The sequence below is a fragment of the Anolis carolinensis genome, chromosome 5 (genome assembly GCF_035594765.1).
Source record: "Anolis carolinensis isolate JA03-04 chromosome 5, rAnoCar3.1.pri, whole genome shotgun sequence".
NCBI classification, from domain to species: Eukaryota; Metazoa; Chordata; class Lepidosauria; order Squamata; family Dactyloidae; genus Anolis; species Anolis carolinensis.
Genome location: NC_085845.1, coordinates 46075600 through 46089127, shown reverse-complemented (window position 1 = coordinate 46089127; position 13528 = coordinate 46075600). Strand labels below are relative to the sequence as shown.

At 44.4% G+C, this 13528-nt stretch overlaps 2 protein-coding genes across 3 annotated transcripts in view; one reads left to right on the top strand and one right to left on the bottom strand.

Annotated features, from left to right (window-relative positions):
- anapc10 (anaphase promoting complex subunit 10) overlaps positions 1-13528 on the top strand; it is a 116919-nt gene that overhangs the window by 72995 nt on the left and 30396 nt on the right. The gene's annotated exons all lie outside the window — the stretch shown is intronic.
- hhip (hedgehog interacting protein) overlaps positions 9001-13528 on the bottom strand; it is a 106535-nt gene continuing 102007 nt past the window's right edge. For both annotated transcript variants that reach the window (XM_062980911.1, XM_062980912.1), the window contains exon 14: positions 9001-13478. In XM_062980911.1, the coding sequence (XP_062836981.1) occupies positions 13357-13478 (122 nt within the window). In that variant the 3' untranslated portion in view covers positions 9001-13356. The remainder of the gene's footprint in view (positions 13479-13528) is intronic.

Below are 13528 nucleotides of genomic sequence, written 5' to 3'. Positions count from 1 at the left end.
TCAGAGCACCCCTGATGTCACCCTAATCCGCCAGCGTTCAAGGCATGCTTGGAGGACCAGCCTGCTGAGCTACATTTCTGTCACTTACACAAGTCAGACTTTATTGAATATATGTGTAATGGGTTAAATAATGCTTGACTTATGTTTTTACATTTCTTTAAAATTTCCCCATTTCCTCCTCTCTTGATCTCTTCCTTAGGAATGGAGGTGTCAGAGCCTTCCATGGTTGTTACAAGCTGCAGCTGCAGCAACAATATTATGTTTTGGAGCAGGTGTGCTCTCCACCCATGTCGAGGAGGAGGCCGGCTTTGCCCTGAAGAGGCTTTGATTTCAAACCAGTCAGGTGATTCTACCCTTCCTCCTGGTTGGCTCGGAGAGACCCAGATGACTGAGGCAAAACACTGGAGCTCTCTTGTGTGCCAAAATGTATCTTTAATGCACAGAAGGGGGCCAGGAAATGAGTGTGCGTATGTGTGCACCAATAGTGTGTATATGTGGGGTGCGGTGGGGGGAGCCAGATGTTGTTTGGAGCTGTTGCGGGAATCAAAGTCTTGTTAGTCCAAGTGGACACCATCCTGAAATCACAGACCAGCACGTCTCTCATTTTGGTGAGATTATTTTAAAGCCAGAGTTTTGTAGGACAGGCCAGCTGAGCGTTCCCAGGGCTCGAGGTAAAACCCCAGTGTAAACTCTCTGCAGAACAAAAATGAAAGGTCAGGTGCATATTAATTACAAGGCATATAAATATGTCAGCAGGTTTTTGTAACTTCTTAATAAATCACCAAAGCACACTAAGCCAGCTCATGATGGCAGGGCCATATGCCCAGTAATTAGATAGCCTTACAATGTTCTTTTCTGTGTAACAGATTCTAGTAAATGGAAGCCTTTTTTGTCCCTCCTTGAGGGGTGATGTATAATAACCAACGGCAGGGTGAAACCCAGTTAATAGGGGGGATTAAAAATGCTTGATTCCCGCTGCCTTTCTCCTTGATAGAGGCAAAGGTGAAACTCAGTGAAACATAATGGAAATTTTCTAATTTTCTGTTTCTCATGTCATCCTTATAAAACACAAAGCCACTGTCAAAAAAGAAAATATATCAAAGGGAGCGGACTGTATATAAGAACCTGCCTTCTGCTAGGTCACGCTATTGATCAAACCTCAGTGCTTTGAAAGCTAGTTACTTTTTAATTCTACTAACTGAAATTGAGGGGTTTTTTTTGCCCAAAGCAATTTTTTTGGTGTAACAGGCACTGTATATATGTCCATTAGTAATTACTATGTGTGTTGACTCAGGATCCTTCTACAGGGTCATATAAAATCCAGATTATCTGCTTTGAACTGGATTATATGGCAATGTAGACTCATATAATCCAGTTCAAAGCAGATAATATGGATTTTATATGACACTGTAGAAGGAGACTGATTATATGACAGTGTAGAAGGGGGCTCAGTCCTTGTCTGATGGGACAAGGAGGATGAAGGTTCACATAAGATGCTTGCCTTGTATTGTATATAGCCAGGATGGATTATTAAACAACCACTGCGCTAAGATAGCGGCGTGGCAGCAACAGCCTTGACGGGCTCTGTGGCTAGAAGATCTAAATTGCCACAAAAAGGCTCGCCTATTTCGCTTCCTATCTCCCCAAACCCTGTTTAATACCTGAGGGTTGGGGTGCTGGCGTTGGCAAGAGCCTACGGTGTCGGGCTAAGCAGCGAGAGGTTGTGGGAAGAGAAGGAAGACCGGGAGGTAGTCGAGCGGTCGCCATTTCACCATTCCGCTGTTTCTCTCCCTCTCCGTGAGTCTCTGTGGCCTCTTGGTTGGAGCTGCTGCAGCCTCTCGGCCCCGCTGAATCGGCGGGGGGGAGGGGGACTATAAGACTGGGTGTTTGCCCTTTTGTTTTTGGCTTCTCCCATCCCTAGCGTTGGAGGAAATCCTCCGGAGGGCTTCTGGCGGGCCAAGGCGGCTCCGTTTGGCCCAAACGACCTCCAAACGGCCCCTGAACTGGACGACCCCGGGCCGGGAGATCTTTTTTTCAGCATTGTTATCTTGTCATATTGGGAGGTAGGCCATCCAGGGACCTATTCTTATTCTTAGGGTAAGGTCCTTTGATGTCTGTCCCATCTCCGCCTGTGACCTCGGTGTGGCTCCTCCCCCCCCCCCCCGCAAGGGGCTGCAAGTGTGTCTCCGAGAGGAGGAGGAGAGGAAGAAGGAGATCAGGAACGACTCTTGTAGCCACCATTGTTCAGCTTGTGGTGCTTTCTCTCCCCTCCCTGGCCCTTTTTGGACTGAGGCCCTGGGTTAATTGCCCTCAACAACTTGTGGAGACTTGGGCTAAACATCATCGGGAGGGACCTCTGGAGGAAGCAGGAGGTATTGACTTATGGAGCCCTCTTATTAGGAAAGAAGCTTCTGTGCTGCTTGCTGCATTACATCCAGCCACCAGACTGCTTATAAGGACTATACCCTCGTCCCCATATTGTCCCATACTTTGCTAGTAGTTCCTGCAGCAGCCAAGTGTACAATTATGGCCTGGAGCCTCCTCCTCAACCGGGCGGAGTTTCCACACAAGACTAAAGGCACATTCCATCCTCTGGTCCCTGCTATTCAGTGAGTCAGCTTGCCAATCCACTCAGTCTGCTGACCCACTTAGGCCGGCAGGGCATGTGCGTTGTCTTCCCACCCAACCATCACTGGACTGCTCAAGCACTGTATTCCATCCAGAAATGCACTGTTAGCACTTTATTAATGACCATCTGGACTGAGCACTTTATCTAGCCGTCATAATTGATTGTTATGAATTTTCCATGCTGCTATGAATTGTGTTCAGCCGTGTTAACTCAGAGCTACAAGTTGAGGGTTGGGGTGGGTTGCCTAAGAAGCTAGGGGAGGGTGTGCCTTATTCACCTTCAGAACAGCTGTATTCTTACCGGGGATGTTGAAGCACAAAGTCACCTTATTATTGGAAGAACTGTATAACGCTGTAGTAAGAGCTAAAGCTTCTGGCACTTTAATGGTGATTTTATTGTTATCCCTTAGCTTGTTGATCTACCTCCCTCACCCCATTGATTCTATTAGAACAATCTATGAACTAGATTCCCCTCCACCTTTAGCACTTTGCACTTTTGGGAAATTAAAGAACTTTATATTGCACTTTACGCTAGTAACTCCCAAGTGGGGGGAATGGGGAGATGAAAGAGCTACATCCAAAGGAGAGTGGAGTGAGATACAATTTAAGCAGGGATCTGGCTTATATTTGAAAGCTAGTGCCAGCCCAATGACGGAAGAAGGGGAGAGGGGCCATGGAGGGGGGGGAGGATATCCACTAGCCGGGGGGCCCCCATAGAGGTAATCCAGGGGAGGGAGAGATACGGGAAAGGGAGGCCAAAACTGATTCGGCCTAGGGAGAGGAAGAGATTTCTTGTAGATTTAAAACGGCCTCCTGATATGGTAAACTTGGATACCCAGGTTGGCGGTTCCTCCGGATTAAAGGTGGTGCTGTTGAACGCCAGGTCTGTAAATGGAAAAACAGCAATCATCCAAGACCTCATCTTGGATGAACGGGCAGACCTGGCGTGCATAACGGAGACCTGGTTGGATGAGGCGGGTGGGGTCAATCTCACCCAACTTTGTCCTCCTGGGTATGCCGTGCAGCACCAACCAAGATCCGGAGGACGGGGAGGCGGTGTTGCACTGGTCTATAAGGAGTCTATCCCCCTGATCAGGTGCCCCATCCCGCACTCAACCTTGTTTGAATGTGTCCACCTGAGGGTGAGTGACCGGGACAGATTGGGGATTCTGTTAGTGTACCGCCCACCCCGCTGCACTACAGTCTCCCTACCTGAGCTAGCGGGGGTGGTCTCGGGCCTGGCATTGGAGTCCCAGCGGCTTTTAGTGCTGGGGGACTTCAATGTCCATGCTGAGACCATCCTGACTGGTGCGGCTCAGGACTTCATGGCCTCCATGGCAACCATGGGGCTGTCCCAATTGGTATCTGGTCCCACCCACAGAGCGGGGCACACACTTGACTTGGTTTTCTGCCAGGGATGGGAGGAAGGTGGTGGTGTGGAGGAGCTTACCATCGCTCCTTTGCTATGGACCGACCATCACCTGATCAGGTTTAGGCTGAATGCACCACCTAACCTCTGCAGGGGTGGGGGACCTATTAAAATGGTCCGCCCCCGGAGGCTTATGGATCCAGATGGATTCTTGACGGCTCTTGGGGAGTTTCCCGCCGCCTCGGTTGGTGATCCTGTTGACGCCCTGGTCTCTCTCTGGAATAGGGAGATGACTAGGGCAGTAGACACGATTGCTCCGGAACGTCCCCTCTCGAGTAACCGAGCTAAACCAGCTCCTTGGTTTACTGAGGAGTTGGCAGTGATGAAGCGAAAAAAGAAGGAACTAGAGCGCGTGTGGCGTTCAGAGTGGAACGAATCAGACCGAACACGGCTGTGTCTCTACCTCAGGGCATATGCTTTCTTGGCAGCTAATATTACGTCTGCAAAGAACCGTCCGGCGGAGCTGTTCCGGGTTGTCAGAGGCTTATTAAATCCCGTCGCTCAAGACGGGATCCCTGACAACTCGGCAGCCCGCTGCGAAGCATTTGCTCGGTCCTTTGCGGACAAAGTCGCTCTGATCCGCTCCGGCTTTGACACCATATTAACGGCAGTCTCCGAGGATGTAACACGAGCACCTGCTTGTCCTATTTTGATGGATTCTTTTCAATTGGTTCAGCCTGAGGATGTGGACAAGGTGCTTGGAGAGGTGAGGGCTACCACATGCATCCTAGACCCCTGCCCATCCTGGCTGATAAAGGAAGCCAGAGGGGGGTTGGCCGAGTGGGTGAAGGTGGTGGTGAATGCCTCCCTTCAGGAAGGCATTTTTCCAGCGAGCCTTAAATTGGCTGTGATCAAACCGCTGTTGAAGAAGCCATCACTGGACCCCACTCAATTGGAGAACTTTCAGCCTATTTCCAATCTCCCCTTTTTGGGCAAGGTCATGGAACGTGTGGTGGCCGCACAACTCCAGGCATTCTTGGTTGACACTGATTTTCTGGATCCGGCACAGTCTGGCTTCAGGCCGGGGCATGGTACCGAGACAGCCTTGGTCGCCTTAGTCAGTGATCTACGCCGGGAACTGGACAGGGGGAGTGTGTCCCTGCTGATTCTGCTGGACCTCTCAGCGGCCTTCGATACCGTCGATCACGGTATCCTTCTGGGGCGCCTTGCCGGGATGGGGCTTGGAGGTACTGTTCTGCAGTGGCTCCGGTCCTTCCTGGAGGGTCGGTCCCAGATGGTGTCCTTGGGGGACACCTGCTCGGCCCCACAACCATTGACTTGTGGGGTCCCGCAGGGGTCAGTACTGTCCCCCATGTTGTTCAACATATACATGAAGCCTCTGGGAGAGATCATCCGGAGTTTCGGGGTGCGGTGTCATCTGTACGCAGATGATGTCCAGCTCTGTCACTCCTTCCCACCTGTCACTAAGGAGGCTGTCCAGGTCCTGAACCGGTGTCTGGCCGCTGTGTCGGACTGGATGAGGGCTAACAAATTGAAATTGAATCCAGACAAGACAGAGGTCCTCCTGGTCAGTCGTAAGGCTGAACAGGGAATAGAGTTACAGCCTGTGTTGGACGGGGTCGCACTCCCCCTGAAGACACAGGTTCGCAGTCTGGGGGTTCTCCTGGACTCATCGCTGAGCCTGGAACCCCAGGTCTCAGCGGTGGCCAGGGGAGCCTTTGCACAACTCAAACTTGTGCGCCAGCTGCGCCCGTTCCTTGGGAGGTCTGACTTGGCCACGGTGGTCCACGCTCTGGTTACAGCTCGTTTGGACTACTGCAACGCGCTCTACGTGGGGCTGCCTTTGAAGACGGCCTGGAAGCTTCAATTAGTACAACGAGCGGCAGCCAGGCTTATAACTGGAGCGGCGTACAGGGAGCACACCACTCCTCTGTTGCGTCAGCTCCACTGGCTGCCAATATGCTACCGAGCCCAATTCAAAGTGCTGGTTTTGGCCTACAAAGCCCTAAACGGTTCTGGTCCAACTTACCTATCCGAACGTATCTCCTCCTATGAGCCCATGAGAACTTTAAGATCGTCTGGGGAGGCCCTGCTCTCGGTCCCACCTGCCTCACAAGTGCGGCTGGTGGGAACGAGGGACAGGGCCTTCTCGGTGGTGGCTCCTCAGCTGTGGAACTCCCTCCCCAGTGACATCCGGCAGGCTCCATCCCTTCTGAGTTTCAGAAAAAAGGTAAAGACCTGGCTTTGCGAACAAGCGTTTAATGAATGAATTATGATGGCTTTAACTCGGTCCGGACTAAGGTTTACGTGCAAGGTTTATGTGGACGAATGGATTAAGTATTTTATTATACTGTTTTAAATGTATTTTTTGGATTGTTTTAAATTGATTGTTTTAATTGCTATGTTTAATATTTCTGTCACTCATCATATTTTATAGAACTGCAATTCTTAGCCCACATGTCTATGTTAAGGCACGATGGGAGCAGGAGAGCTACCTACTGTATTTGTTATCAGGTCTTAAAGAGTATGGCCAATGAAATCCTCTATTCCAAATGAGGCGTTGACCACAAGCTAAAGCCTTGCCATGTGATAAGATGACTACACAAGTTTGTGTACCATTAATAGCTTGATATAGAATCTCAGTAGGTTTAATTATCCTCATCTTCTATCTTTAATATGATTTATGCTACTATTCAAGATGTCTATTCTATGCAGTATCTTGTCATCCTGCCAAATTTTATTCTGCAAAAGAACCATCAGCAGTATGGACCATGAGGAATGGGAGCATGCAACAGTCCAGTTTGGGAAGGCCACCGGAAACTGAGAATAGGGATGTGCATTTATATTTTACAGCAGGCCTGCATGAAAGAGCTGATGAAATTCCTGCCCTTCTTTGTACCTGATCTAGATTGAGGGTCAAACCACCTATTGGATGAATTTTTAACAGCAATGATGAGCTAGGGCTCTTCCAGACAGGCCCAAAAATGTGTGGCCTGTCATACTTTTACCAAAGGTGTCCAAAAAACATCCCAGGTAAAAGCCAATTAATCTAGGCCTTCCTGAAAGGCCCAAATCTAATGGAGTATTGGGTCTGCTGGGACTTATTTATTTATTTATTTACAGTATTTATATTCTGCCCTTCTCACCCCGAAGGGGACTCAGGGCGGATCACATTATACACACATAGGGCAAACATTAAATGCCCATAAACACATCAAACAAAGACCGAGACAGACAGACGCAGAGGCAATTTAACCTTCTTCTGAGGGGATGTTCGATTCTGGCCACAGAGGGGAGCAGCTGCATCATCATCCACTCTGATGGCACTTCCTCATTCCAGGTTGTAAATTAATTAAACTTGCCTCCCCACTTTTATAAGTGGTACCTTATTTCCTACTTGATAGATGCAACTATCTTTTGGGTTGCTAGGTCAACCATGAGCAGGGGCTATTTTTAATTTTTAATTGACGGGTGCTCACCCCACCACAGGCTGGCCTCGAACTCATGACCTCATGGTCAGAGTGATGTATTACAGCTGCTCAACAGCCTGCGCCACAGCCCGACCCCCGACTTACCTTCGGGTAGTCCTGAGACTACCTGTGGATGAGTTCCCATTTACCATCTCGCACCTTTTGGGCTCCTGGAGCCCAAAGATGCGAGATGGTGCCCATCCCCTCCCACCAAGCCCCCAAAACAAGCTTACTTTTTAAAAACTTATCAGGCTTCCATTACAGTGGTCTTTCTGTTCTCTTGGTGCATCATTTCTAAATGTCAGGAAGACAGAAGAACCACCATAATGGCGGCCTGGTAAATTTTTAAAATTTTAAAGCTTGTTTAAAATTTGCAAAATTTGCAACCTTGCATCTTTTAAAAAGGAGTTTAAAACTTGGTTTTTTCGTTGTGCATTTGAATAATTTAGTCCCCAGACCAACATTTAAATTAATACACTTTTTCCACACTGTTACCTTTCCCTATAATTAATTGGACGTCTGTCCCCACCCCAACGGTCGAGAAATGTTTGCACTTTGTCCGTTTGCCCCGAAGCACTTTGTAACTATACTATTGCACTTTAGTTCAAATGGCCCCTCCACGCTATCCCCTTCCACCAACCTGGTGGTCCATCTTATTTTATTTCATTTTTACTCATTTTAGGAATTTTTATGGTTTAATGTATTGTTTTGCATAATGTCAATTTTACTGTGTTTTTATTCATTGTAATATGTTTTAATTGTTGTACTTTGTTTATTGGTTTCGGGCCTTTGTCCCATGTTAGCCGCTCTGAGTCCCTGCCGGGAGATGGTGGCGGGATAGAAGAATAAAGTTACTTACTTACTTACTTACTTTTGGGGGCTTCAGGGTGGCTGGATGCTATTCCAGTAGTTACTGTGATGGCACTTAGACACCCCACCCCGAGATAGCCTGGGTTTTGGGGCTGTGTATATGAACTTAAACCTGTGCCAAAATGGGTTTTTTAAACCTGTGCTGAAGCGGGATTAACTCTAGAAGCGCACTTAGTCTAGATTAAGAACAATATTGTGAGGAGTGGGATTAACTATTTGCCTTCACATCACATCACATCACATCACAACAAACATTGCTCCAATGGAGTAATGAATTTGGTCGGGTTCATCAAGACTATGAGTGGGAACAGAGATAGAGAGAGAAGGGCTTATGGGGGTATGCTTTGTTGTTCACAGAAACCTTGCTGCATGTTAATGCAACTAAATAGATTGTATAGGACAACACTACTAGAGAATCCTCAAAGGTTTGAATCATGTTGCAAATTTTCTATTTAGGGTGGTTAGAATGAAGAAGATGGAATATTCATTTACTTTTGAGCCTCTATGTAGAAACATGGGCAAAACCCACCAGTCTTCTTAGACACATTACATATCATTGGTATTTCATGAGACAGTTCTTCCATTTACAGGTATATGCATTTTGTTGGGTGGAAGGGGATAGAGTAGACATATTTAGAAAGATTAAAAAGTAGATTTTTTTATTGTCAATATATAATAAAATAGACAATGCATGGAAAGTTGCAGGAAAACATACAAATAAGTAATATGTTAAGTTACATTAATTAACAATAGGTAGATTTTATTGTGCAGCATCAAAAAGCAAGACTTTGTATATGGCACTTTATTCTTTGTTGAATCAAATTCCTCCCATCTTTGTATAATGGTAAAATGCCTATATATAGTACGAGCAGTGCAATGACAACATGCAATGTGTAGAATGAAGATTTCTGCACACGTGTGATTTGAAAAAAGTTTAAGGATAGTATGTTACTTTAAAAAGTTAAACTTTTAAATAATAAAACTCTTTACTTCTTGTAAATATAATCCTGCAAATTATCACATTAAGGCAAATTTTGTTGAATGAGGATTGAAGAGTTAGAACCAAAATGAATTTATGTTGTCTCTTTTTATTCCATTGAGGAGTGGGTGCATGTTTATTTTCTTTGTTTTTTAGATATTCATTAAAATTATTAATTTACAAATGTCGTATATATCTAGATAGTAGGCCCACATATTATGTGAATTCATGTTACACGGTTTCAGTTGTATGTGAGGAACCCTTCCATGGATAAAGGCGAGAGCAGCAGGGGACAAGAATGCTTGTGCCAAATTCCCAAAAGCACTTCATTTGGGTGCTGAATCAAGTGGATAGCCCAAGCGTGATTCTCTCAGCAGAGGAAATGGTTCATCTCCTTCCTCTCCTGGAAGAGTTAACAGAGACCTAGCTGTGCTTCTCTCAAAAGAGAAAGGAGAGAAACCTTGTTCTTGGCAGAGCAAGAAGTATGGCTGTATTCCCGCCAGATATGGCACCTGGAGAAGAAGCTGTTTTTGAGAGCTCAGCACAGGTAAGCCGCACCCCAACATGTGAATCTTCCCTTCAGTTACTCCCCTCTCTGCAGGCAAAAGAGTATTTTGACTGTATGTACAGCATTTTCAACTCTCGGCAACATACTGGCATACCCAAACGAAACTGGCAAATTCTCTTCCCGGAAAAAGGGTTCCAGAATTTACACAAAGATCATATTGCTCAAACAAATCCCTCACATAATACATGGACCTACTGTATATGACTGTACAGATTTTTTTTCATCTCAGGAGTGACTTGAGAAACTGCAAGTTGCTTCTGGTGTAAGAGAATAGGCTGTCTGCAAGGATGTTGCCCAGGGGATATCCCATCCTGTGGGAGGTTTCTCTCATGTCCCTGCATGAGAAGCTGGAGCTGACAGATGGGAGCTCACCCCTCTCCCAGATTCGAACTGCCAGTCTTTTGATCAGCAGTCCTGCTGGCACAAGAATTTAACCCATTGTGCCACTGGGGGCTCCACTGTACAGATATTAGGATATCTTAGTTTTGTCTATACTTTCTTTTAAAGTTTCAATAGTGAATTTAAAAAATAGATTTAAGCTTAAAAGGCTAAAGGGCTGAACCTCAGAACACATGAAACTGTACTTGCTGTTTCCTTATTGCATACCAAGGGAACTCTAGCTATTTTTCAAATATTAATTAAATACTAGCATTTTTTTTTTTTAGTTCATGACAATTCTAGTTGCTATGAGTCTTTCGGGTTGTATGGCCATGTTCTAAAAGCTTTCTCTTCTGACATTTCACCCAAATCTCACAACCTCTGAGATTGCCTGCCACAGATGTGGGCAAAACATCAGAAGAGAAAGCTTCTGGAAAATTGCCATATAGCCCAAAAGACTCACAGCAACCCAGTGATTCTGACCATGAAAGCCTTAGACAATTCTCCTTGTTCATGATGACATTCTATCACCTCTATAGCAGCTCTAGAGGAACCTCTTTGCACGAGAGAGTGACTGATTGCTATTGCCTCAGAGCTAAATAGAGGGCTACACCCAATTAGGTTGAAATTGCATGAGACCCTAGAATTGCTATTTGTCTAGCTCTATTCTATAATTACCAATTGTAAGTGGGCCAGAATGGGATTCTGGTGATGCAAACTTCTTTATGTTTGCTTCACTGGGTAGGCTGGTATTAAAAATATACAAACAATCTGACGGGAATGGAATGACTACCAGAATGTGATGCAACACAGGAATGATGATTGACTAACCCGCCGTTATGAAAAATCCTGCTTTTTCCCGTCCGGCTTTGACAGAGGCAGATAAACATGGGGCCTGCATACTATGTGATTGAGCAACCCTTAATAATGACAGATATAGTAGTTGATTAAACTTTGAACAGGGCCTGCCAAAGCTATTTTGTATCCTGAAGCAAAAGATAAAAAGGTGTCCCTTTCTATTTCATATCCACATAATGGATTGGTAGTTGAAACAATAGCAATGGCTCAGACTCCTATTCCATACTTGAAGACAGCAGGAGAGTTGGGGGTATCTTGTCGGATAGTATGATACACACTTCTGTGTTTTCCTAGAGACAGAAAAGACTTACCTCTGAGATTTAGGAGAAACAGATTGGGATCTCTCAGTGCTGCTAGACCACATTTGCTGTCTCATCAATTTAATGGTAGAACTCGCTCTAGGTTTGAGCAGTCATAAATCAATGAAATTAATGGAAATAGAGATGCTGACATTGAAAATGCTTCCATCTTTAATTCTAGAAGCCATTATGACCTGATTCTCCCTGCTTCCATACATTTCACGTATATTTGACTGCTGCAGTTGATCATTGCACTTTTGCTAGCACACTGACACACAAAATGATCCGAAAGATTGGTAAATGGCCTGTATAGCTATTTAATAGCACCATATTTATCATGAGAGAGGAAGATGACTGTGTCATTATTATTTGCATTCTTAAAACACAGTGTATAAATTATTGCAGTCAATTCAATTTATAAAGTAAATATAAACATTTGGGGGGGGGGTTATATTTGAGAGTAGGAAAACCTGAAAGATGTCTTCTTTTCTCATTCCAAAATAAATTGCTGTGGAAATAATAACAAGATTTCATAATAACCTTATTAGAACTGTAAACCAGAACAGAAGGACAAAAATCTGAACCCAAGGACAAATATCTTTTGGTTCTTGTGTGATTTTGGTTTGTTTTACCATATAAACTAACTGATGTGTCAACTTCATATTTTGACTGGAAATAAATGATTTATTGTAACTTTATTTTTAGGGTCTCGTTCTTTGAACTTTTATTAGCAATAATGTTGTCACTCAAATAATTTAAAAATGTTTTACTTAATATATAGTATATTCCACCAAATGTGCAATCCTATTTATCTCTACTCAGGGGTATGTCGCATTAATTTAACATAGCATTGCAATTTAAACCTTTAAACAAATCACCTCTAAAGGCAGTGATAATACAGTATCCCTGTGCTTATGCTGAATCAACATGTCTTAGCTTTAACCTTGTAAGATGATGTGTGAGGTTCTTATTACCACGATAAACTGTGCATTATTTAAATTGATTGAAAAATGTAGGGATTGAAAATATTTGCTTGAAACATACAACCTTGTGTTCACTTGGAAATAAATGCCCTTCCCATCTGCTCCATTCCCCAGGCTTGCAAGGGAATACCAGCTATTTGAAATTCTACATGTGAGTTGCTTGTAAATGTTGCGGTAATTTTATTCTTATTTTGCCAAAGCTATGAACAGTACTATGTGCTGTAAAATGGTACTATTTGACAGATTTAGACAGCTGTCTTATTCTCTAGAGGTTCACATTTTGTTAATGTCACCCCCACGTTGAACAGGAGAAGCTTAGATGGTAAGGTCAGTGTACAAAAATGGTTGCCAGGACATTTTTTTAAAATTGTAAAACTTTTTGTGATGTGATTCAGTAACAGGACTATAGGGAGAAAGCAATGGAGACAAAAGGCTGCTATTAACCTACAGATGCAGACTATTGCAAGGTTCATTGCGAGATTTGTCACACTGCTTAGCCAATGAGGTGCTAGTAGGATTGCAAGAGACCACCCTTTTCTTGGGCAAGAGGGTAATTTGGTTCTCCATGCTCATTTAATCCTGAACCCTTTCTGAATAGAGTGTCAGTTGGATCTACATTGTGCAAAATTATGCATGCACTTTTTAATGCAGACCATTGTTCACTAAGCACTCGACCAAGATTTCTCAACCAATTTCCATTTGTCAGGAGGTCATTTGAAACCCAAGAGTAATCATAGGTGGATGCCAAGTGTAGACCATGTATCCTTTTGCTCTTTCTATAACATCTTCATTTGGACAAGAACAGGTTGTGTTTCTCATTTTTTCTTACAACCTACAGCTGTACTAAAATTTATGAAATTGAGTGATCTTACTCAGTGACTGAAGAATTCACTTTATAGGCATTCCCTTTGCAGAAGGTATGGGAATGTTTGGTTAAAATGTCAAGCTACATTGCTTAAAACATTGCACACTATTGGCAAAGGAACAGGTGTTTGATGAACTGTGGGACGAAGGGCACACTTGCTCTTCCCTTCTCTCTGTGTGGGAAGACTTTTCTGTAAAAACAATAGCACAAAGAGAAATTGATATACATCGCAAGTATGAA